This window comes from Rhinolophus sinicus, chromosome 17 (assembly GCF_057876585.1).
Source record: "Rhinolophus sinicus isolate RSI-liver-muscle chromosome 17, RSI-T2T, whole genome shotgun sequence".
Lineage (NCBI taxonomy): Eukaryota > Metazoa > Chordata > Mammalia > Chiroptera > Rhinolophidae > Rhinolophus > Rhinolophus sinicus.
The window spans coordinates 79,091,386-79,114,280 of NC_142517.1; the positions used below are offsets into that span (position 1 = coordinate 79,091,386).

General features: G+C 34.9%; 1 protein-coding gene across 7 annotated transcripts in view; it reads left to right on the top strand.

The window, feature by feature from the left end:
- SENP7 (SUMO specific peptidase 7) overlaps positions 1-22,895 on the top strand; it is a 115,742-nt gene that overhangs the window by 82,435 nt on the left and 10,412 nt on the right. For 6 of the 7 annotated variants that reach the window (XM_074332581.2, XM_019711204.3, XM_019711206.3 and 3 more), the window contains 7 exons: positions 246-392; positions 4,674-4,707; positions 6,943-7,122; positions 8,348-8,610; positions 10,866-10,999; positions 12,435-12,551; positions 20,306-20,428. In XM_074332581.2, coding sequence (XP_074188682.1) covers positions 246-392; positions 4,674-4,707; positions 6,943-7,122; positions 8,348-8,610; positions 10,866-10,999; positions 12,435-12,551; positions 20,306-20,428 — 998 coding nt within the window. The remainder of the gene's footprint in view (positions 1-245; positions 393-4,673; positions 4,708-6,942; positions 7,123-8,347; positions 8,611-10,865; positions 11,000-12,434; positions 12,552-20,305; positions 20,429-22,895) is intronic. The other variant, XM_074332590.2, reaches the window with a different exon arrangement.

The window sequence follows — 22,895 nt, forward strand, 5'->3', positions numbered from 1 at the left end:
AAACTGGCAAACCTGCTGTTAAGAGTTCGTGCTCTAACCAACTGAGCCAACGGGCCGCCCCAATCAAATGCTTTTTAAGAAAAAATAATCTAGGTAATAATTACTTCTTCACAGTAAGAACAGTATAAAATCCTTCAATTTCATTCACTAATAATGATTTAAAGAAGTATTTGACTTTGAAAATCATGGTCAGCATTTATATAATACTTAGGGTTATATGCATTTTATAATTTATTCCTTGTTAGGCTTCATCTGAATTATGTCCATGTAATCCTGTCATGGAAAACATTTCCTGTATTACACCTAGTAATGAGATGGATCTACAACTGGATTTTATATTTACTTCTGTTTATATTGGCAAAATAAAAGGGGCTTCTAAAGGTTGTGTAACAGTAAGTATATTTAATTTTTTTATAAGTTTTGGATCTTGGATAAGGTATTCTCAGATTGTCTTCTTTTTTTAGTGCAAATGAAAATAGAATTGAGAATAATTTTATATGGGACACTTTGAATGTCATTATACATACTTTGAAACATGTCTTTAATTGGGAAGGGATTTCTAAAACCATATCTTTGATCTGACTACTCTAATGAAAATCATGTATGAAAAAAATTATGCGTAGTATGTATTGACGTTGGGATCTAAAACTAAAGTATAATTTTATAATTTTATTCAACTATAGTTGGGAGCACAAATAAAAAGTCTCATTTTGCTGGTTTAAATTGTTATAAACTGAATTCTCCAAATTCCTAAGCTTGTTATTTAAGGATCTCCAGGAATAGTTCCTCTTCCTGTTTTTCCACTTTTTTTCAGTATTCCTCCTCATATATTGTATATGAAAGCCAGACTGGATTTTACTCAGTTCTCTATAATTTTTCAGCATTTCTGCCTGCTGAACTCCTAATCATCTGAAGACTTATCTGAAATACTTCCTCTTTCAGGAAACCTTTCCTGATTTCTCCTTCCTAGCCAGAATTAACTTCTCCCTTTACTGTGTACACACAGGACTTTGAACATCTGTTGTAAAATTTATATAGTGGTTTATAGTTTTGCCTGAACTTCTCCATTAATCTTTAAGCATCTTGTGGTGAAGAGCCATGCTTTTATTCCCTTTTATCCTTCCATAAATGGCTCAAACCTAAATAGGCCCCATAAACTTTAGCTAAATTGAATACTCAGGTATTTTCCTAAAAGTTTTATTAATGTGTTAGGAATAAGACAGGGAGTATAAAAATGGTAAGACATGGTCTCTGCTTTCAAGGAACTGGTAGTATAATGGAAGAGACAGACATGTAAATAGATATTTACTTTACATTATGGTAAAATGTACAATAGAAATATGTACAAGAAAGGTGCATATAGGAATGACTACTTATATCTGTTTGGAAGAATCAAGAAGGACTTCACAGAGAAGATAGTACATGATTTAAGATATAAAGTAGATGTTTACTTGGTGACTGTCCATGAAGGAAGTCCTGAGCCCAAAAAAGTAAACATTATGTACAAATCCAACAAATTCTGGGAACCACAAATAATGGTAGCTTTTGATATAGTTAAAACTGCTTTGATTGAAAGCACAAGAGCCATTCGGTTTAAAATTAATATTCCCTGGTCACTAGTTTTCAGATATTAATGATTTTGGCATGCTTGAGGTGATTTTACAGTTTTTTTTAAAGGAATTTTATTCACTTTTCACAATTTCCCCTCCTTTTTTGCTTTTTTTATTTTAACTTCCAGTTTGACCATTTTTTTGTTGTTGAACTCTTTCTAATGGCAAAAAATTGGGTAATTAAATATGTGACAATAATTGATTGGCTGGGGAGGAAAATCCAAAGTAATTATTCAACCATGTATTTTCATTAGTTAATGTATTAATTATGTTATTACATAGTTAGGTGGACTTGTTATGGGCAAAAAACAAACCAAACAAAAAACTAGAAATGAGTAAAGGAATAATTAAAAGAACACCTATAATCTTACTTATCCAGAGACAACTGCCACTAATTCTACAATGTATTTCATTCTATATTTTTCATACTATATATATATTTAAAACAAAAGGGTATGACATACTGTTTTGTAACTCACCGTGATTATATTAAATTAATTTAACTCATGTACCTGTTTTGGCATACTTGGGTTCTCCTTAATTCCAGACTGTTGGACATTTCAGTTCTCCCAGTATTTTGCTATTACAAAAAGTAGGGGATAGCAAATAGTCAATAAATGTCATAAAGTGGGTCTTAAAAATTTGTCACATGTTTTTTGGAACACTTATAATTAAAGTAAAAAACTTAAATGTCTAATTATAAGAAAGTGGTTTAGTAAATCAAAGCAAATATATGCAGGTAAAATATATGCATGCGAGGAATTCTGCAAAAGTTAAAGTAATTATATTTTGATGGAGAGCATAAGCAATTTTAGAAATGACAAAAATAGTTAAAAATAAGTCTTAAGACTTTCAAATTTTTCAAAAAACTTTTAGTTTATGTTTTTTTTCAGACAAAGCTCATGATGTTCTGTAACTTAGAAATTAAAGAACTTCTTTTGGAGGGTAAATATATATATGAGAATTAAATTTAATCATTTTCTTAATGCTTAGTGAGTGTCTGCTATGCACTGCTGTAGGCACTGGGAGATATTGTTCTCATTATCATGATAATTACAATTTAGCTGAGCTAGAAAAATACCTATAGTGGTAAACTATGATATAAGTTAGAGCCATTGTTTTATAGTTGGATATTTATTGTTACTTTTTTAGTGTAAAGAATGCTACAATATATGTGAACGTTTCATCTTTAGATCTTAGCTTTGTTGATACTAGGAAAATGTTTATTAAGTACATACTATGTTCAGAGAACTCTATTAGTTGTCGTTCGAAGTTATAGAAATAGCTCTTATGAATCTTAAGTTTAAATAGAGGTGATATGATTTCAGAGAACTTGGTTAACCTTCCTGCCACAGAAACATCTTTGTTATTTTCTTAACTGGGGATTAAATTTTAGCTGGGATTAGGGCTTTGCCTTTGGGAGAGGTTACATGTTGGTTTAGTTATCATACAAAGGTATAAATGAGTATCAGATCCTTGCCAAGTGGGAAGGTTTGATAGGACAAAAATACTTACAGTGGGCGAATGAAAGAATAATGTAGAAAGTAGAGGGCAAAGATGTATAGATGCACTACTAGTTTGTAATTTCATAGTAATGAGTATAAAATTTCAAAAGCAAACACTCATATTCATTTTCTATAGTTAGTTATTTTTATTTGCTAAGATATATTTTATCAGAGTAAAGACCCAGTGGAACATGTTAAAATTTGGCAAGGGAAAGTATATACCAAATATATATATATGGATATGGAAATAAATATATATGGATATTTACATATATATATACATATATATAGATATGTATCTGTATGGATATATATATGGAAAATATACACCAAATATATAGCAGTTGTATGAAAGTGACAGAATAATAAGGTGGATTTGACTAAATTAAACTAGATAACGTAATCAGATACCAGTGTCTAATGATAATAGTTCCCTGTGATTAAACATCTTATCGAAAGCTGAGAGAAATTCAGCAAGTTACCTAAGTTTATCTACTCACTATTTGTGAAGTGGTAGAGATAATAGAGACAGGATTTGAACCCCAAACTCAGCTTTTAAAAACTCATGTGCCATTTTGCTTGAATTTTTCTCTGTGGCTAATTTACTCTATGAAATATGACTTTTATATTTGTGAAACTATAATATGATATAATTTTTAAATTGGCAAAAGAAATGGAATCACAGTAAACCTGTGGTTTCACCGAACCTTGTTTGCTGTTTATTTGGAACTCTGTTGGCAGTTGATTTGGGTACCCATGTATCAAAACCATATTTGATTTTGTTTTTTGTTTGTATTCACAGACTGTACCCCTGATTTGATCAACAGTTTCATAAATGTATTGATCAAAAGGGAAATCTAACCAAAGAATAAATAAGCATGAATTAATTTTGTTAATAAAAAAACAAATGTCAAAGCACAAGCGTATTTTAGAAGGTACATGTAAGATTTAGGTGTTCCACAACTCTTGAGAGTTTATTACAAAAGTAGCACTTAAGGAGGTCAGATACATAAAAGAATGACCTAGAGAAAATTAGTGTCCTGGCAGAAGGAGCAGAAAGAGCAAGAACCTTGCTGACTTCTCAGTCAGAAGGGCATTTGTAACATGGAACAAAGACAGATGAATGCTGGGAATGTCAACAAAGCCAAGAATCAAACCCTGTTTTGTAGTTTATTTACTAAAGTCAATGACACTTTGTGAAGCCTTTTGGCAGTTTCTTCTGGACTTTGTTTTATTTCTTCAAAAATTCAAGAAACTTTTTTTTTTACTCAGTGCTTGTGGAGAGGGATTTATTTCAAAAAAAGTTTTTGAAAAATATATTAAGTAAAGTCTTAACATGTTTTTCTAAATGAGCATATTGAGAATTAAATTATTTGCACAGGATTCTTAAACATCAATAAAACCAAGTCTTTATAGTGAAACATATTCTTAGTTTATTGATAAACAGGCATGAGCACTTCTAGTGTAGATTTTGAGTATGTACTTGTGGTTTGAAAAGTTTGAATAATAACACATTTTGAGTGGTAACTCATTTTTTGCTTTTGTAATTTTCCTTTAGTTCACGCCAAAGTATGTTAAGATCCCATTTCAAGGTAAGCTGTCATTGTCTTATGATTTCTTTCCACTGTAATTTGGAAATAGATGCAAAGAGAAAGAGTTAGAACAGGAGATAGAGATGAAAAGAAAAATGTTTTAAAACAGGAGCCAGTAAAAAAAAGAATAGAAGGGAAGGGAGAGAAGAAGGAATGGAAGAGGGAAAGAGGAAGGGAGAGATAAAGGGATGAAGGAAGAGAGGGAGTAAAGAATGATGTAAGGAAGGAAAGAAGAAGAAAGAAGAAAGGAAGGCAGACAGGCGTGCAGGATATATAGGCAGGGTAAGAATAGAGAAAGAAAGAAAAAGATGGAATGAAATGGACTGAGAAAAGATATAGGAAAAGGCTATAAGAAATGAAGGAAAAAGGAAGGGGGCAAGATAAAAAGGGAAGCAGTAGGAGGAAAGAAAGAGAAGTTTAAAGTAATGAGTTTGTAGGAAAGAGTAAAATACAAAAGAAAGAAATGTGAGAAGGGTTTGAAAAGGAGCTAATAAAAAAATCAGCACAATTTGGGCAGTGGGGCCCAAAGAAGTCAATTAAAATACTGCAGTAAAGTATAAGATGGATGGATGATAGATAGGAAGTAGTTAGGTAGGTATATACAATATAAATGGTTAGAGCCATAGATAGGTGAGTGATTGATAGACAGTCTATTACAAGAGCCAATAAATAGAGAGTAAAAGAAAGAGGGGCGATAGGATAGGATAGGACAGGAGAGGAAGAGTGGAAGGCAGGCTGGCATGCATATAAACAGGCACAGAGGATAAATAGTAAGAAATACAGAAAGGGAACAAGAAAAAGACATGGAGAATTGGAATAGGGAAGGAAAGAAGGAGGAAATACGAAAGAAATAATGTTTAAGATGGATTAATTTATAAGAAAAAGTGAAAATAAGAGAATGGCTGGTAGTATGAGAACATCAGGATAACTAGTTACTATATTTGAATGCTTATTGTAAAGTGTTTTTCAAACTTGAATGTTCATATGAGTCACCTGGGGTTTTTGTTGAACTGAAGGTCTGATTCAGTACATCTAGGGTGGGGCCTGGTTTTCTGCATTTCTAGCAGGCTCCTAAGTGATGCCAATGGCAGGCTGAGGACTACAGTTTGAGTAGAGTAGCAAGGCACCAGGAGATAATGGGGGAGGAGTACTAAGAGACTTGTTTCAAATCGGGGCCCACCTTACATTTGTCCTTAGCTGATATTTATGTTCCTAGTTCAGCTGCTTGTTTTCTTACAGTTGTACCAGATGACCCTCAGGACTTCTTTATACCATTTTTATGTTTCTTTGGAAAAAAAAAAGGTCCTCAGGAGATTTTTTTAGCTCTCTCTGAGGGACAAAGAGTGATAATTCAGAGTGATTACCTAGAAGTTTTGAGAAATAAAACCTAGAAGAATTTTAAAAGAAATAGCATCTTAGACCATTCAGGAGCTCATATTATTCTTGACAATTCTTTTTTATTAGTTTCAGGTGTACAAAACAATGTAATAGTTAGACATTTACACCCCTCACAAAGTGATGACCCCTTCCCCAATCTGCTACCCCTCTGACATTGTATGCAGCTGTTACAATTCCATTGACACTATTCCCTATTGCTGTACTCCACATCCTTTGACCATATATATATTAAATTATAGTTGATATTCATTGTTATTCAGCTTCAGGATCAGGTGACAATCTTTTGATAGTGACTAGTCTGTGTAGTGAAATGCAGATGTTTTGGGAGAAGAAAAATAGGCATAAAGTGGCTTATGGTAGCATTTGTAGTCTTGGTTAATAGTGTGGACCAAGATAGAAATACATAATTTTCTAGGTTAAACTATGCTGAGTTTTCTGCATTGATAAGGTGATCTTCTTTTTCCCCTCTTTTGCTAGTGATACTGGAATTCCTAGTAGGAAATCTCTCTGGATAAGGTTTTTATGCTATGGAAATTTAATTTCATATTTTCCTTTCCTGGATATAACTGAAATCATATAATATGAGAGACTAAATTGCTACATTTAATTATTATTTAATAATTATTTGGCCCTTTCTAATTGTAATAGGACCTTTTTTACTCTAATAATATTATTTGGGGTATTTCAGCTAAGTGTAGTGAAGTGCACTGTAAATACTGTTTTTGGAAAACTTGACATATAATTCTTTTTGAAAAACATAGTATAGTAGAGTTATGTAGTGTATAAGTGTTATTTTCCAAATGAATTAATTTATTTGTTGTGTTTTATTTATTTTAGTGTCCCTGAATGAGGTTTCATTGCTAGTGGATACCACACATTTAAAGAGATTTGGATTATGGAAAAGTAAGGATGAAGATCACAGTAAAAGGAGTCATGCTATCCTTTTCCTCTGGATCGCTTCACATTATCTTCAGGAGATTGAGACCCAATTAGAAAACTCTATATTAAGCCAGCAATGTGAGTATAAAATGATATCTAAATTTCAATATAACCTGAGAAGTCATATAATTTTCTTATGAAATAATTTAGTAGAATGTAATAATTTAACAGTGTAGTTTCATTGAGTTGAAATTGTTTGTTGAATTAAAAAATTTTATCCCTTAATATTATGTTAGATAAATTATTTATTCATGTAATTTCTCCTGATACTTTACCAAATGCAATTATCTTCTTAAATAAAAGGAATACTGTATCTTTTAGTCAGTTGCCATCCTTGGCTATGTGTCTTATGAGTTTCTGGTTCTTACTTTATAATGATCTGTGACTGAGATAATCAGTGACAACGTTAAATAAAATACAGAAGTCTTTACTTTCAACATTTTCTTTAATTTCTAAAAGAGAAACTCAGTTTACTTATATATTCTTTCTCTAAGACTGGGTTGACTACTTTTCTGTATGTTCCCATAACACTTACATATGTGTGTGTTATATGCACACACACACACACACACACACACACACATCCTGAGGTATTTCCCAACTTTGTTTAGTTTCCAACTCTAAAGGAGTCTGGTTTAGACTTGGGTAAATCAAATTAGTAAAGTTCTTTCTTACCTTTTTGATCTTTCTATCTCCCCCCCGACCCATACTTCCATGCATATTAAAAGATGTTAACTAGTGAACTAAACTTTATACCTTTCAAATTGGTATTTTGCTATCTTAATTACTTCCAAATTAATTGGCAATATTCATGATTACATAGAGAAGTTGGAAAAATATAACGAGCCATTTATAGTCATTATTGGAGAGGATGTCATTTGAGACCACTGTTGAAATGATGAAAGTAAATGATTTATTAAAGAAAGGAATGCTATTTAATTAATAGATTTGATATATGGAGGAGGCTAGAGAAAAATAATTAATTGCTTAGTTATCATTCATTCATTTATTTGTACATTCATTGACAAATGTTTACTAATACCTAATAAATGCCAAATCCTGGAAATACAGAGTTCAGTACCACTGTGGAGTTTTCATTCTAATGCAGTAAGAGTCCAAAAATTGGGAATTTTGGTTCTGGGTTACTAATGGCCTATTTTGGGATTTAATTTACCTGGGTTATTAACTAACATAGAAAGTACTTTGTTGGGTTATATACCAGCCTTACTATTATTAAAAATCAAATTATTATAATACCCTTGAAAAATAATATTATTGATAAAATTTTTTTTTTTTTAAATAGCAAAATCCAGTGAATTCATTTTCCTTGAGCTACACAATCCTATTTCACAAAGAGAAGAATTGAAATTAAAAGACATCATGACAGAAATAAGTACAACCAACGGAGAATTAGAGCTTTCTTATCCATTGTCTTGGGTTCAGGCACTTCCTCTATTTCAGGACCTCTCTTCAAAAGAAAGTTCTTTTATTCATTACTATTGTGCTTCAACTTGTGCTTTCCCTGCTGCTGCTGCTGAAGAAATGAAGATGAAACCAGTATCTAAGGTTAGCATATGATTAATATAATTGGTGAGGAGGAGAGAGGAAGTTTGGTAAAAATTATTTCATTGAAATTACATTGATTTCAAAATGCTGTGTTTTGTCAAAAGGGCACAGGAGGTAACCTGAAAGAACTCCGAATGCTAGAGTTACAACAGTTGGATCAGCAAAATCAATAATGATAGCATGTGATTATTACCAAAGAATAAAATAAATACCCACAAATCTATATTGATACAAACAAATAACTGAATTAATCAATGGATAATTAAATAAATAATAGTGAATAAAGGTTATTCTTTTTTAGAAAAGTATTCCAATTAATAAATATAAAAAGAGAAATATAAAACCATCATTAGAAAAAGCATAGTTATGATTGTTGCAGGTAAGGTCCACCTAGAGATGCTAAATTTAATGGTTGAAAACTTAAGGAGAAACAGGATATATGCATAATCTCAAATTCTCTTCCCCAAAATATTTATTAATTACAAAAAATAGCAACTTTACAGTAGAGAATCCTGGCAGACATCACCTTAACCCAAATGATCAAAGGTAACATCACCATTGATAAGACATGTTGACATTACGTACTTGTCACATCATGCACTGAGAATGGTACATTACTTCTGTGGTATTCTTCCCAATAGTGCATAACCTTAGTCTAATCATGAGAAAAATCAGACAAACCTGGTTACAAAATAACTGACTAATGCTCTTTAAAAATATTGAGATTATCAAAGACAAGGAAAGACTGAGGGATTGATTATAGGATCTTGAAACAGAAAAAATATATTAGTGGAAAAACTAATGAACTCAGAATAAAATGTGTAGTTTAGTTTATAATATTATACCAAGGTTAACTTCTTATATTTGATAACTATACTATGGTTGTATAAGTTGTTAATATTGTTACCGAACTCAGGTTCGGCTGCTTGCTGCTCATAAGCCCATGATTGAGAGACAAGGTTGGTGGAAAGAAAGTAGGTTTATTCACAATGCTAGTATTCTGGGAAGGCGGTGGATTGCTGTCTCAGAGACCACCTTCCTCCTTCTGAGAATGGCCAGAACATTTTATAGGCATGTAGGAAGAAGCAGAACAAAAGAAAGGAAGAGTTAGTCTGGTGATTCCTGGGTGCTGATGAAAGGGGGAGTTAGGTGATTGCTGGGTGCTGACATCTGAAAAAAAATAAAATGCTTCCCAGAGTCTGTTTTGTTCTGAGATAAAGTTATTTTGGACCCTGTTATAGGAGTGAATCTCAGTCTGGTTGCTGGCGTAGCAGATGTCTAAGGGCTCAAACAATTTCTTTCAAGTCAGTGTTCTGGAGGTTAAACAGATTAATGAGGTATGCATGCAGCCTTGAGAAAACAGGGTCATTAAATTTAGTAGGAGGGGAGGGAAGCAAAGAAAAGGAGAAATAATTTTCAAGTAAATTACATTGTTAAATGGAACTAAGCTAGAGTGTTAAATCTCGAAAATAGAAAATATAGTGCCACCCTTACTATATTATGGGAATCTGGGAGAGGCTAGGTTTTTTTTTGCAACTTTTCTATAAGTCTAAAATTATCTTGAAACAATTAATAGTAAGTTTGAAAATGCTGGGTTGTTTGCCTTTTTTTTTTTTTAACTAGAAGGTTGGTAATATAACATGTGGCTTGTGTATCTTTGCAAAATACCTCTAGAAAGAAAAGTGTTTATTAAGTTTGTGGTGGTGTGTTCGCACACACACGCAATGAGCTGGTCTGGGGCTAATCTGTTATTTAAAAGGCCTATAGAAAGCCACATTACTGGAAGACAAAGCGTAAGGCTTTACCACTATTTTTATGTATATGTTATAAAAATTTTGCATGGTACTTATATTGTATGTGCAAATTTATATCCTACTTTTCCATTTAATAATAGAATATCAATTTATATTATAAACTCAGTTTCCTAAATTTTATTTTTTCTACAATTTATCTATCACCTCCTTTGTTCATTTTGATCTACAGAGTTTTCAAATTCTCCTTTAATTATAAAACTGATCTGTAAGTAACACTTCAAGTGAAACTTTGACCATTGTATGTATAACATCGTTTGATCAAAAGTATTATCTTGATGTTTATATTTTTGTAGAAATTCTAAAAGTATAGAAATAACTTGATATGGATTTCCTTTAGTCACACTTTCTCTTACAAGTCTAGGTGTTGACTTTGTCCTTTTGAGAGTTAATATGTATTTATGTATCTATAAGGAGACCTTTTTCTTTGTCCTTTTCTGTCAGCCCTCAAATACAGATACAGCCAAGCCTAATTACACCTTCCTGCAGAAGCAAGGTAGTGGTTGCTACTCACTTTCTATTACATCTAATCCAGATGAAGAATGGCGAGAAGTCAGACACACTGGACCTGTTCAGAAGTATGTACTGTGTCATATCCTATTTGTAAGGTGGGAACATTAGTAGTTTTCATTCATGTTTCTGATTTTCTGCAGTTTACCTTTTTAAATGTTTTGAGATTTACTTTCATGCTCACAGTTAATAATAGAAATAATGTTTTCTTAATTAATGAGATAGTTAAAAAAACTTTATTAAGAAAACAATTGGTGCCATTTTATTTAGTTTCATGTCATAAGACAGAAATGGCAGCCAAAATGTTAAATTCGGTAAGATTAAAGTATTTATTGAAAAAATTTGAATACTAGTGTATGATTTTTAAGATTATATATATATATTTAAGATTATATATTCCATATCTAAATACATGTGGGACTGTGAAATTGTTTACTACAGTGTGCCTCAATTTAAAATCCTTTGGAGTTTATCAGAACTTTCAGAAGTTCCTTCTTGGTTTATATTTCATCTTTTATATGTCTTCTCATGGTTGGAAGGCAGAACAGGGAGTCTGTGCATTTTGAGGGTGATTTTATTCCTCTATGTGATTCCTTTACTGTGTTTTAGGAAAAAAAAATGAAAGCACGGATAGGAAAATAGCCAATAAAATAGAAACTATCATAGTAACATTTAAAATTTTCACATATTCTTGTTTGATTTAGGTGCCATGGTTACCAAGATTAAATCAATTGCAGGTGACTTTTCTCTTCTTGAATCTTTCTGGTTCAAGAAATACTTATTATACTTTTATTATTGACTACACTTGTGCATTGAGTATCATCCTGTCTATTCCAAGATTATAGCCAGGAATTTACAACTGGTCTTATTTTTGAACTTTAAGAAGGGAGTACCAGAAGGAAGTTGCCTAATTAGTTGTCATCTGTCTTCTACTTCTTTTTGGTTGTGTTCTAATTATTCATTTCCTTTATGTTCTCTTAAGTGTTACATCATTGTAAGCACTTACAATGGGAAACTTGCCTCCTAAGCCTCCCGTGTTATTTCTTTATTGCCCAGATGCTGGTTTAGCTTTGCCACCAGTAGAACATAATTTTTGACTGATGGCTTTTCTAAATAGAAAGGAACTAGTGTTGGGGATTCACTTAGAGTTGGAAAGTAAAGCATAAGAAAATCTTCTATGGTTGTTACATCAGTTTGTTGAAAGGTAAAAATTGTGCAGAAGAGGGGCATCCTTAATGGTATTGTAATAGCTGTGAGATATAAGCTATTGACTAGACAAGTATTGAGACTCACCCACATAAGAAGAATTGGAAATGAAAAAATAATGAAAGTACTATTAGTAGCTTGTGAAAGTAAAGGAAGGAAAATACAATTGCTTGTATACTGCCAAATATTTTTTACACGACATATTTTATCGCCCTGTTATTATTCCCTATAACAAATATCTTTGATACTACAATTTTCAATACCAATATATTTTTAACTTTATTTTTACTTTTTAAGGTTGATTGTATATCCTCCACCACCTACTAAAGGGGGATTAGGAGTAACTAACGAAGATCTGGAGTGCTTAGAAGAAGGGGAGTTTCTTAATGATGTAATTATTGATTTCTACCTTAAGTAAGTATAGTGATAAATGATCTCATTTGTTTTACAGGTTTTGATGTGAATCTTAAAGTAAATATTTTTATCTCTGAAGTATTTCTATAAAAGTAACCTGCCAAGATTTCAGATTTGAAAATTTTTTGCCTACCAAAATCTTCCAGCATTGACTAATTCAGTTTCATTCCTTACTTCCCATAGATACTATATACTTTCAGACGAGATATTTTTTTGTTTCAGTTTTTGTTTGTTTTTGATTTATTCTTCTTTGACTATTATTGTGGTGAAGGAAGTATTTACATAACTACAGATCACTTTGGTAACTGAAAAAAAGCAATTCTGTGTAGTTTCCTTTGTATCTTTAGCACTGTAAGAACTAACAGTCATTTTAAAAAATCCACATCACTATTCCATTAAAAATAGTTTTAAAATTTTTGTATAGCCAAGCTGAAAAAATAGATAGGAAAGTTTTATGAACTTTCATGCAAAGGTAATTTGTTTCTAGTCTTCATTTTGTACTGTATCCCTAGACCTACATTTCCAACACTTCTTCGAGATGTCTCTAATTATTTCACTGATCCCTCCCAAACTGAATTTATTTTCATCTTCCCAAAGATACTATTGTTTTACTGATAATACTATACTTATTCCAGTTACTCAGGCCCCAAATCTCACATTACCATTTACTCTTTCTCCCAAACATTGTAGATTTAATCTGCAAGTTTGATTTAGGTCTTTTTTATACCTTCCATATCTCTTTAACATTTTAACACGGAATACAGTTATAGTAACTGTTTTAATGTCCTTTTCTACTTATTCTAACATCTGTGTCAGTTCTGTGTCGATTTCAATTGACTGATTTTTCTCTTCATTATGAGTCTTTTTCTATTTTTCCTTCTTTGCATGGCTGGTGATCTTTTTTTGGGTGCTGGGTATTTCTGTATTCCTGTAAATATTCATGAGTTTTGTTTTGGAACACAGATTATTTGGAAATAGCTTGATGCTTTCAAGGATCATGCCTTTTAAGATCTGTTAGATGAGACCAACAAATTAATCCCCACTACTGAGGAAAGACCTTTCTGAGTATTCTACCCAATACCTCATGAATCATGAAGTTTTCCAGCCTGGCTGGTAGGAAAAGACATTTTCCCGTGGCCTGCATGAATGCTGGGTACTGTTCTATCTAATGTTTTCAGGTAGTTCTTTCCTTACAAGCATGCAATGATTAATATTCTGATATTTACTTGAGGACTCTCAGTAGGTGTTTGGCGTTCTGTCTATATACACACAGATCTTTCCTTTCCAGTATTCTGATCTGCAAACTGCTTCCTTGGTTTCTCCTCACTCTCATCATCTCTTCTGCTCAGCGAGTCTGCCAGGCTCCACCTGGGTTACTCCTTCTTGTGTGCAGGCTGGAAACTATCAAGGCAGTGAGCTGGGGCATTAGTGGAGCTCACCTAATTTCCCATTTCTCAAGGATCACTGTTCGTTGTTGCTTGATGTCCAGGGTTTTGGAAACTACTGTTTCATCTATTTTTTCCAGTTTTTCGCTTGTTTCAAGCAGGAGGGTAAATCTGGTCCCTATTATTCCACCTACCGTGTTTCCCCGAACATAAGACCTAGCCGGACAATCAGCTCTAATGCATCTTTTGGAACAAAAATTAACATAAGACCCAGTATTATTGTACTATAATATAAGACTGAGTCTTATATATAATGTAATATATAAGACCCGGTCTTATATAATATAAGACCGGGTTTTATATTAATTTTTGCTCCAAAAGACGCATTAGAGCTGATTGTCCGGCTAGGTCTTATTTTCGGGGAAACATGGTATTTTCGGGGAAACACAGTATACTGGGAATGAAAGTCTCCGTCGTCATGGACTCTTCACCCTCCCTTCCCTCTCTACATATTCAGTTGCCAATTTTAGTAGATTCTGCCATTCAAATTCTCTTCTGTCATCACGATCTTTCTAGTATTCCTTATCTTACCTAAATTATTATTCTGTCTTTTTAACTAGTCTTCTTGTATCCTTTGTCTTTGTTTTCTTGTCCAATAAGTATATTTTTACAACCATTATTTTTCTTAGACTGCTCTATCAATGCAATTTCCATCAGAAACTTTTAGTATTTATTACCTGTCAAAATGAGTTCAAACACAGTCTGGCTCTTGAGGGTCTTGATAATATGACACCAATCGGTCTTTTCAGCCATCTACTAATAATCCTATATATATTAGATAGTCTAGCAGAATTGAATTATAAACAGTTTGCTAAACAAAGCCCATCCTATTTAACTCTTCTGAATTAATGCCCTTTCTCTTTCTCTTCCTTTTCTTTTGTTTCCTTTTCTTTTCTTTCTTTCTTTTTTTCTTCCCTCTCTTCTTCCCTACCTCCTTCCTTTCCTTCCTTCCTTTTGATCTTTTTTTTAAAAAGATTTTTATTAAAAAGTAGCTAACACAATATTACATTAGTTCCAGGTGTACAGCATAGTTATTCAACATTTATATGCCTAAAAAAGTGATCACCATGATAAATCCAGCAACCATCTGACATCATATCACACTATCACAGTATTATTGACTATATTCCATTTTATACCCCACATCCCCATGACTACTATGTAGCAACCAATTTGTACTTCTTAATTCATTACCCTTTTCCACCCCGTCCAACCCTCCTCCCATCTGGCAGCCATCAAAATGTTCTCTATATCTATAAGTTTGTTTCTGTTTTATCTGTTTATTTTGTTCTTTAGATTCCACATATAAGGGAAATCACATTGCATCTATACTTCGCTATCTGACATACCCCACTCAGCACAACACCCTCCATGCTGCTGCAGATGGAAAGAATGCATTCCCTTTTGTGGCTGAGCAATATTCCACTGTATATATGTACCACCTCCTCTTTATCCCCTCTTCCATTGGCAGACACCTATACTGCCTACACATCTTGTCCATTGTAAACAAAGCTGCAATGAACAGATGGGTGCACATGTCCCCACAACGTAGTGTTTTGGGTGTCTTTGGATAAATGCCCAAAAGTGGGATTACTGGGTCTTTCTTTGTCACTTGTTATAGCCTTGGTTTTAAAGTCTATTTTGTCTGGTATAAGTATTGCTAAACTTTTTTTGTTTGTTTGTTTCCATTGTCATGAAATATCTTTTTTAATGCCTTTACTTTCAGTCTGTTTGTGTCGTTGGATCTGAAGTGAGTCTCTTGTAGGCAGCATATGTAAGGGTCTTGTTTTCTTATCCAGTCACCCTATCTTTTGATTGGAGCATTTAATCTATTTACATTTAAAATAATTGTTGATCGATATGTAGTTACTGCCACTGGTCTTTTTTTTCATCTTAAAGAAGTCCTTCTAAGATTCCTTATAATTCTGGTTTGGTGATGATGAACTCTTTTAGCTTTTTCTTGTCTGAGAAGCTGTTTATCTGTCCTTCCATTCTAAATGATAGCCTTGCTTGATAGAGTAATCTTGGTTGTAGGTCCTCGCTTTTCATCACTTTCAATATTTTGTGGCAGTTCTTTCAGGCCTGCAAAGTATCTGTTGAAAAGCTGCTGTTTTTACAGTTCTTTCTTTTTCTCCTGCTGCTTTTAAGATTCTTTTCCTTTTTCCCCCCCCCTTCTTCCACCTTCCCCCCACCCACTCCGGTTCAAGCTGTTGTTTCTCAGTCTAGTTGTATAGAACACAGCTCCCTGGCCCATGCTGGTATTATGAGCTTTGTGCTCCCCCTTGCTGAGGCAGTCGGTCACCAGTCATTGGTAGGCCACTCACAGTAGCCCTTAGTAGCTCACAGCAGCTCTTGCCGGCTGACGGCCGCTCATGATGGCTGCCGGCCACTCATGCTGGATACCGGACGCTCCTGACAGCTCATGGTAGCCCACAGCAGCACAGCAGCCTGTGGCAGCATGTGGCGACCTCTGGCTGCTCAAGGCAGCCCAGCTGCAGGGAGAGCCATTGTTCACAAGCTTAGCTATAGAGGGCGCAGCTCACTGGCCCATGTGGGAATTGAACCAGTGACTTTGGCGTTAGGAGGATGGCGCTCCAACCACCTGAGCCACCGGGCCGGCCCTCTTTTTCTTTAAATTTTGGCATTTTAATTATGATGTGTCTTGGTGTAGGCCTCTTTGTGTTCATGTTGTTTGGGACTCTGCATTTCCTTGTATGTCTATTTCCTCTGCCAGGTTAGGGAAGTTTTCAGTCATTATTTCTTCAAACAGATTTTTAATTTCTTGCTCTCGCTCTCTTCTACTTCCCCTGTGATGTGAATGTAGGTATGCTTGATGTTTTCCTAGAGGCCCCTAAAATTGTCCTCATTTTTTTGGATTCTTTTTTCTTTTTGCTGTTCTGTTTGAGTGTTTTCTTCTACCTTCTAAATCGCCAATTTGATCTTCTGCTTCATTTAATCTACTGTCAATTCCCTCTAGTGTATTATTCATTTCAGTTATTGTATTCTTTATTTCTTACTGGTTGTTTTTTATGTTTTTTTAATCTCCATTTTCATGTTTCCTATCTCTTTGCTGACGTTCTCCCTGTATTTGGAACTCTGCATCTAGTATTTGTAACTCTGCATCTAGTATTTGGAACTCTGCATCTAGTAGGTTGCTTGTCTCCATTTTGTTCAGTTCTTTTTCTGAAGCTTTGTTTTGTCCTTTTATTTGGGGCATGTTTCTTTGTCTCCTGATTTGGCTGCCTCCATGTGTTTGTTTCTATGTATTAGGTAGAGCTGCTATGTCTTCCGGTCTTAGTAGAATGGCCTTATCTAGTAGGTGTGCTGTGGGTCTCAATGGCGCAATCTTCCTGGTCACCTGAGGTGGATGCTCCAGGTGTGTTTCTTGTGTGGTTTTGTGTGCCTTCCTGTTGTAGTTGAGCCTTTGTTGCTGTTTGTATGTCAATGGGAGGGATTAATCCTTGGGCTGACTGTGAATACTGGCTGTGACTACAGTGGAGGAACTGTTGTGCAGGGGCTGACCTTAAAGAGCAGGATTCACTTTAGCAGGGCTCTGGTGCCTGCCCAGTGTGCCTTTTACGTGTGTCTTCCATGGAGGCGGCCGGGTGTTGCTCTGGGTGAGTCCAAAGTTGGCCACCCGTTGTGCCTGTTCTTTGGCCTCCTAGGAGTGGCCCCACTATAAGCCAAGTTCAGCAGCAGCCTGTGCCATGCCCAGGGCCACCTAGCATGAGCTACAAAGCAATCCGCAGATGGACACCACCTGCACTGTGCTTGGAGGTGCCTCAAGAGGCCAAGCCGCGAACCAACACTGGCTGTGGCTATTGCTGGGCTTGGGCTCCTTGGCCAGAGGTACAGGACGTGGCAAAGCCAGATGCTGCTTGTTTGAATTTTGTGAACCTTTGAGAGATTTTAGGAAAGTCTGTAGCATGAATCAAGACAGGCTGCTAATGAGGAAAAGCCATTGGAAGTGGCTTGGGTGTTCCTGAAAGTTTTGCGGAGCCTGGTCTCAGGGCATCAGAGTGAATGAATGGTGTTAGGTTGATGAAGACTCAGATATGGCAGCCACCTGCATCTGCACACTGGGAACAGGAGAGCTCAACAAAGAAACAATGGCTTCTGCCACCTTCTTTGTCTGGGAGAATGCTGCCCCTCCAACCCGCTGTCTGAAGCCAGAAAACCCAGTTCCTCCCCATACATATGTTCCTGGCACCTTTTGAGGTGCTGCCCCAGCACTGGAGCTCAGACCAAGTGAATCTGTGTGTGGGCCCTTTAAGAGGAGCACCTGGGACTCTAGCTGCCCTTGTCTCACTCGGCCACGATCTCCACTGGTTTTTACAGCCAGAAGTTATGGTGACTTCTCTCCCTGGCATTGGAACCCTGGGCTGGGAGCCTACTGTGAGGCTGGGACCCCTTGCTTCTCTGGGTGGGACCTCCACAACTGAGTTATCTCTCCTGATTTCTAATGGTTACATGTGGTTGTGGGACCAGCCTGTTCCACGTCTTCGCTCCTTCTACCTGTCTCGAAGTGGCTTCTTCTGTATGTCCTTAGTTGTAGGGCTTCAGGTCAGCTAGACTTCAGGCATTCTGCAGTTTAGTAGTAATTTTGATATGCTTGTGAGAAGAGGTAATCGTAGCGTTTATCTACTCTGCCATCTTGACCGATTCTCAATGCCCTGTTACTCTTGCTTCCTGGAATACTCACCTCTTTATCTCAACATGTTGAGATTTTATTCTTCTTTCAAGGTTCCTTCATGAAACTTTTCCTAATCTTCTAAACAGATATTATTAACTCCTAGGATACTTCATTTGCATCTCTTTTATGGTACTTACCATATTTTGCCTTATTTTAAAGTTATTTGGTGATTTTATGATCATTCTCCTTTTGAAGGTTAAGCATTTTGCATCTTATTTTTGTATCCTTACAATAGTATCAAATTTATATTTTTTCAGATGAATTGGGTCATCTTCGGTATTTTAATGTTTTATTGGAATTAACTAAAATTTTATTTCATGTTTCTATCTTCCTATACTTCCTTTTCACAGTACTGTCTATATCTATCTCTGTCCTTTTCAGAATGGATTCTCACTTTATTTTTTAAACTACTTAGTATTTATTTTTTAAATTGATGAGTAACTTTCAAGTAGTAAAGTGTATAAATCTTAAGTCTATAGCTAATAGGTGTTCATATGTGTGTACTCATGTAATCATCAGTTAGATCAAGATAAAGAACACTTCTAGCACCCCAGATGCAGTCTTTGTGTCTCCTTCCATGTAGTATATCTATCCCATAACAACATTAACACGTTGCGTACGGCGGGGTTTAAATCCCTCGTGAAGATTCTCATGATCCTACGCAACGTGTTAAAAAAACTTCAAGTTGTTTTTGTCTTTTACGCTTTTTTTAAAGTAATTGCAAGGTCATATTTGAACCTGCATAAACAATAATAGCAAAGTTGTCTAATTTTGAAGGGTTTAATCATTAAGTGATTGAATTACAAGCTTATGTTGAAGAATTGTTTTAGTATAGAAGTGGACTAAGAATTTAGAGGGTAGTCATGTCTCAAGAGGTATTAAAATTTTCTAGATTTATTTAGGAGTGTCAGTTTCAGTTTTATATACGATCGTGTGATTATTTGGTTAATATTTCCGTGTGCTCTCACTCCTCCGGATTGTAGCTCTATTGGAGCAGGTACCTTTTTTGCCTCGTCTTTTATGTCTCTAGTGTAAATATGTTGCTTGACACATGTTAGGAGTTTGATAAATATTTGTTATGTAAATGAATGAATAAGTGGGCAATTTCTTCTTTAAACAATCTTTATGTAGGTGAGGTAATCAAAGAACAAAAAAAGCTGAAATCAGAGCAAATTGCGAGATTCCTTTGCATCTAGTTGGATATAAAAATGAAGTTGTGGGATATAAAACTGAAAGCAACAAGTGAACAAGACAAACAAAGAAACAAAAACTCATAGACACAGACAACAGTTTAGTGGTTACCAGAGGGTAAGGGGGGAGAGGGGGATGTAGAAGAGGGTAAAGGGGGTCCAATATGTGGTGATGGGAGGACAGCTGACTCTGGGTGGGTGAACACATAATGCAATAGATAGATGATGTGTTATAGAATTGTACATTTGAAACCTATATAATTTCACTTACCAATGTCACCCTAATAAATCTAATTTAAAAAAAAAGAAGATTTCCAGAACATACAAGATAATTGGGGGAATACCAGGTAAAATCTAAATATAACTTTATTTTAATAAAAAGGAAAAAATATATAACTTAATTTTGTGGTGTTGCTACTTTAACAGGTATCTTATATTGGAAAAGGCATCAGATGAACTTGTTGAACGAAGTCACATTTTTAGTAGCTTTTTCTATAAATGCTTGACAAGAAAGGAAAATAATTTAACAGAAGATAATCCAAATCTTTCGTAAGTCAATCTTCCAATGTACTTAAGTTTTGAGAGGCAAATATACTATTTTGGTAATCCTAAGGCAATATCCTCGTATAGTATTTCCTAGATTGAACAATATTACCACTTGTATAGGTCCTGGGTCTCTTTGCTCTGTAAAACATTTCTCACCCTTCCGAGGACTATTCCCTGTCACAGGGAGGCTGACTGTTGCAGGCTGCATTTCCAATTGCCTGTGCTTTGGGGGATACTGGAGGTTGGAAGGTAAGGAAGGAAGAAGCTAGGTTGTTTCTTCCTTACCCTCTGCCTTGGGCAGTGATTCTGGCAGCAACTGTGTTTCCTCTATGGGTCCATCTCTTTGGACAGACCCGCTAGAGCTCTAGCTTCCATCTGGAGGTACTGCTTCTTCCCTTTGCCCTTCAGCATAGGAGGATAGCAGTTTTCTACCATGCTAATCTCTGATTGCCTCAGTGTCCCCCCCCCCCCCACACACACACACCTTTTGGCTTTACACTTTTTCTATCACCACTGTAGCCAATTCGCTACATTATATTTTATCTGTCTTAAATATATAGAGTGATATTTGTTTTTCTGGTTGGACTCTCACCAACATACTACTATTTAATTAAACTGATGTAACATTATACAAAATACCATATTTGCTGGCAGAGTTTAGCTGAATTTCTGTCCAAGTATTTTTTGATTAATGCTAAAACCTATAGAACAGAGAATAAGGATAGGCAAAAAGGAGGAAGGAGTTATTTTTATTTCTTAGATAGCAATAACTTGATAGTTGTAGCACGGGGCCATTTCACCCCTCTCCCCTCCCCTAACAATTTATGTGATGATCTATATGGTAGACCCATGATAAAATTAAGAGTTTTTGCTTTAAAAATAGTGTAAATATTTGCCTATCACTTCCCAATTTACAGGGTACAGTTTTGTACATTATTTCTTCTTGTACTAGTTCGTTTAGATCAGGGGTGTCCAAACTGCGGCCCATGGGCCAACTGCAGCCCGCAATCCATTTTTAACTGGCCCACAGCAAATTCCAAAAATATATTTAGTTTACTTAAATAAACCAGGTGAGGCAATACATACTTCACCTCGAGTGAGTGGCGCAGCTGTTTGTGTGTTTTACTGCATATGGCCCTTGGTAAAAAACATTGAAAAAAGTTTGGACACCCCTGCTTTAGATGATGTAGGGCATATATATTATATCCCAACTTCTCAGATGAGGAAGCAGGTCAATAAAGATTAAATAACTTGACTAAGGACAGACAGGTAGTAAGTGGCAGAGCTGGTTGGTACTTAGATCTGTCTTTTTTTTTTTTTTTTTTTTTTTTTTTAATTGGGGAATGTTGGGGAACAGTGTGTTTTTCCAGGACCCATCAGCTCCATGTCAAGTCCTTGGTTTTTCAATCTAGTTGTAGAGGGCGCAGCTCACTCACCCATGTGGGAATCGAACGAGCGACCTTGGTGTTATGAGCACTGTGCTCTAACCGCTGAGCCAATCAGCCTCCCAGATTTATCTTTTAACCTCTAGTCCAGAGATGTTTTCATTATACTGGGCTACCTTTAAAAAATGGTTGTGAAAGTTTGTTTCATTCCTTTAAAATAATAGGAATAATAAGCAAGTAAGAAGATGATTAAGTGGGTAAATTGTGTTTTTTTCTTTTTGGTATTGTTGGAGAAAGAGGATGGGAATGGGAAGAGTATTAACATTATTGCATGCCTGCTTGGAACCAAGGCAGTGAACATAAAAGTTATTTTGTTTCATTCTACAATAATCTTTAACATAAGTGCCATCGTCTTTATTAATTGAAGCCTAAAGAAGTTAGATAAGTTATCCAAAATTGGATATAGCTTTCCAAGTTCCAAGTTCAAGCTCTTTCTATTGTTTATAGTGTTGTGATTATATACTTTATGGTCTAAATGGGGACACTTGAGAAAATAAAACGAGGCTCTAATATTAACTACACTGGGCAACATGTGTACTGGAGCTATCCTAGACAAACTGTAACATGTGGTCAACTGTATTTTGAATGTCTTTATAGGTTTGGAACTTGTGCTGTTGGACAAGTCCTGCCAGGATCAATTAAGGAGAAAATGACAATTTGAAAACATTTTTAATAATCAGGGTCAACGGAGAGGGATATATGGAAGGGGAAGATTTATTAAATAAATTTGATATTTAACATTTCTTATGTTCTCCTGTTCTACCCTGTTTCCCCGAAAATAAGACCTAGCCAGACAATCAGCTCTAATGCGTCTTTTGGAGCAAAAATTAATATAAGACCCGGTCTTATTTTACTGTAATATAAGACTGGGTCTTTAATATAATAATAATATAATATAATATACATAATATAAATATAACACCGGGTCTTATATTAATTTTTGCTCCATAAGACGCATTAGAGCTGATTGTCTGACTAGGTCTTATTTTTGGGGAAACACGGTATGTATATAGATACTGATTTTT